The sequence below is a fragment of the Triticum aestivum genome, unplaced genomic scaffold (genome assembly GCF_018294505.1).
Source record: "Triticum aestivum cultivar Chinese Spring unplaced genomic scaffold, IWGSC CS RefSeq v2.1 scaffold40841, whole genome shotgun sequence".
Classification (NCBI taxonomy): Eukaryota; Viridiplantae; Streptophyta; class Magnoliopsida; order Poales; family Poaceae; genus Triticum; species Triticum aestivum.
This window is the reverse complement of record NW_025226064.1, coordinates 2,596-5,980: the sequence shown is the minus strand read 5'-3', so window position 1 is coordinate 5,980 and position 3,385 is coordinate 2,596. Positions and strand designations below refer to the sequence as shown.

Sequence of the window (3,385 nt, the reverse complement as noted above, 5' to 3'; positions counted from 1 at the left end):
TATTTTTCTGTTTTTTCTAGAATTCCATTTTTTTTACTTTTTTCAAAAAATGTTCGTGTTCGAATTTTTTTATTTAAAAAAAACTGTTCGTATTTTGACATTCTGAGCATGTTTGGAAGGCATGAACATTTGTTTTGAAATTTATGTACAATTTTTAAAAATACAAATATTAGTATTTTATGAACAAAACAAGAAAACTAGAAAGCCTAAAGAAAACCGTGCAAAAAATGAGAGACATAAACTAAAGAGTGGAGGTGCTGTGTTTTCTCCTTGGGCACAAGAAGTGAAAAACAAGTCAAGAAAGCAAATCTGATGTGCTGTCCCGGATGGTTTGTGCGGTTACAGGGAGCGCGTGGGGTCTGTGGTTCGAATCCAGCTAGCTGAGGGTGTCCATTTTTTTGACAATTAAAACTAAAAAAACGTAAATGAGCTGAGCCTAGCAGGGAGGGCTGTTCGCCGGGTATTATACGAACCTACAGCGTATATACATTCTATGTAGGAAAGTTAATACAATTTGTGAAAAGTCCATACTACCCTTTATACGTTTTATGAGGGGGGTGTACCGAAGCACTTCCCGTCATTAAAAGGTGTCAGCTATTCCCTAAAATTGCATCTCATTACAAACGGCAATTATTCCGCGGTCTGACCGTTTCCAAAAAAGCAAATCTCATTAAAGCAGCAATTATTCCGCAGCGTGCCATGAGCTATTTAGGTTGGTTGTAATGGGAGTATCCTATACTAGTATCATGCATATGATACTAGTGTATGATACTCCCTCCATTCCAAAATATAGTGCGCCCGCGTTTCCCAAGGTCCAACTTTGACCATAAATTTAACCAACGAGACCAACTGCAGCGGGAGAAAAAATTATATAATTGAAAACTTCTTTCGAATATGAATTCACTGATATAATTTTTGCTCCCGCCGCAATCGGTCTTGGTAGTTAAATTTACGGTCAAAGTTGAAGCACGTGGATAGAGGAAGCACTACATTGTGGAATGGAGGGAGTAGTATTTTCGTAATGCATATTATCATAAGTTAGTATCTTAGGTTGCCTTATTATTTGACATGCATGACACAAAATAGTGCAACATTTAATATTTTGGTAATGCATAGTATTATAAGTTAGTATCTTAGATTCTCATTTAATTATGTGTCACGTCATTTAAAAAGTCTAGTTGGCATGCATTATACCGTTTATTATACTCCCATTACGACCAGCCTTATTGCACCATAGAAACATTTCCTACAAAATCGGATCCCATTAAAGCATAAATAATTTCGGGGCGCATGACAGGAAAGTCATTAATCACGACATCAGAAAAATACGTTGTAGGAGTAAAATCGGAGCCCATTAAAGCGCCAACAGTTTGACCACACGCGATCGGAAAGCCATTAAAAGGTGTCAGATATTCCCTAAAATTGGATCTCATTAAAGAGGCAACTTTTCCGCGGCGTGACTGTTTCCAAAAATTCGGATCTCAATAAGTCGACAATTATTCCGCAGCATGCAATCGTGATCGGGTATATATATGCGAGCCAGGCCATTCCAGCTAGCTACTATAAGCTGGTTCCTTCACATAGTTTTAATCTGGAGGTGACTGAGGTTAGTCCTGCTTCAAGAAGCTGGCAATGGCGTCCATGTTGACGGTGCATATGAATCAAGGACAAGGGGAAACAAGCTATGCTCGCAACTCCTTTGTTCATGTATATATATATTTATTCCTCCAGATTAACTCACTATGTTGTTGACACCTGGCTTCCATCGACAATTCCGTCAAGAATTTCTTCACACATGGTTTGGAACATTTCAAAGAAGAATGAGAATATTATAAGGACCACAATTTCTGAAACTGTACCTCGATGTCGATTACAGAATGGTGAACAGAAGAGGATGAAGCCCCTGATAGAAGCCGCTATCCTCGATTTATGCCCCAGCACTAGCACCTTGTTGCCCACAAATATGGTGATTGCCGACCTGGGTTGCTCCTCTGGCCCAAACGCGATAGCGCTAGTGTCGATTGCCATAGAGGCCATCCACAATCACAACCACCAGTTCTTACAGCCACCTCCCGAAGTGTCTGTCCTCCTCAACGACCTGCCTGACAACGACTTCAACATGGTGCTGAAGAGCTTGGTCACGCTACGTCGAAGCAACAAGTCTATTGTCATGACTGGGGTTTTACCCGGGTCGTTTTACGAGAGGCTCTTCACTAGTGGTTCCTTGCACCTTGTCTGCTCGTCGAACAGCCTGCATTGGCTCTCACAGGTGTGAGTTTAAAACTGCTCGATTTGTTGCTTTACTTGTTATTTCCGTAAGCAGAACCTTATTTACCTTACAGGCTCCTGAAGGTCTGACAAGGAACCAGATCCCGGCGTATGACATTGACGAGCATACCAGGCTTGAAAGGCGCCCAATGGTCCTTCAGGCTTATGCACAACAGTTCAGGAAAGATTTTACACGTTTCCTCGAGCTGAGGGCGAAAGAAATGATCCCAGGAGGCCGGATAGTTGTTTCTCTTGTAGGGAGGGATTCTGATGTAATCACCCCCGAATTCCCTCCCCTCTGGGAATTCATAGCACATATTCTAAGCGTCATGGTCTCAGAGGTATGGTTTTTTCTAGTATAGTATTTTTATAATTTGCTAACAAACACCGAGTATTTGACCACCAAATCTTTTGGTCTGCTTTTGACAGGGTGTAATCGACAAAGCAAACTTTGACGCTTTCTATTTGCCTGTGTATGAACCTTCCAACAAAGAGCTGAGGGAGATCATCCAAGATGAAGGCTCATTTTCAATCACTGAGATGCAGGTGAACAATCCTTTTGTTGGTCTGGACAGCGCACTTGTGGTCCCAAGCAGGTTTGCTAGTGTAACCAGAGCCATATTTGAGCCGATAATAGTCCATCATTTTGGAGAAGTCATGGATGAATTCGTGAGGACCTTGGAGCGACGCTGGATCTTGGAAGGCAGCTTGCAAGTCGATCTTGCCAAAAGCCCATGACCAATGCTAGCGGTATCCCTCAAGAAGGCATGACCAGGCACACAGGTTACTCTAGTTCTTTGTGGTGGTGCCATGAAGACAGAGAGTTCGATGTACTCATATATTTGATTCTTCAGATCTGGTGAGTTTATGTTATTGTGTCATGTTGCTTTTGTTGGTTTGATCTGTGTGGAGTTGGAATCTTTTCATGATATATTTGTGAACCGTTTGTGATTCAACGATCTGCACTTCTGGGGGATCATCCCCAGCCCAAGCATACTCATCGCTCGTGGCTTCCCATCTTTTTGGATGGCTGACTCAAGGGACAATCAGACACCTTTATTGGTAATTGAGTCTGTGCGTGTGAACGGCTCACAACCCCTCTTGTTGCTTGCAATGA

At 42.0% G+C, this 3,385-nt stretch overlaps 1 protein-coding gene across 1 annotated transcript; it reads left to right on the top strand.

Annotated features, from left to right (window-relative positions):
- Positions 1-1,632: 1,632 nt before the first annotated feature.
- LOC123172459 (probable jasmonic acid carboxyl methyltransferase 2) lies at positions 1,633-3,006 on the top strand. Its single transcript, XM_044589419.1, has 4 exons — positions 1,633-1,707; positions 1,877-2,269; positions 2,343-2,609; positions 2,698-3,006. Exons 1-4 carry the CDS (start codon positions 1,633-1,635, stop codon positions 3,004-3,006), a joined length of 1,044 nt encoding a protein of 347 aa, XP_044445354.1.
- Positions 3,007-3,385: the final 379 nt, after the last annotated feature.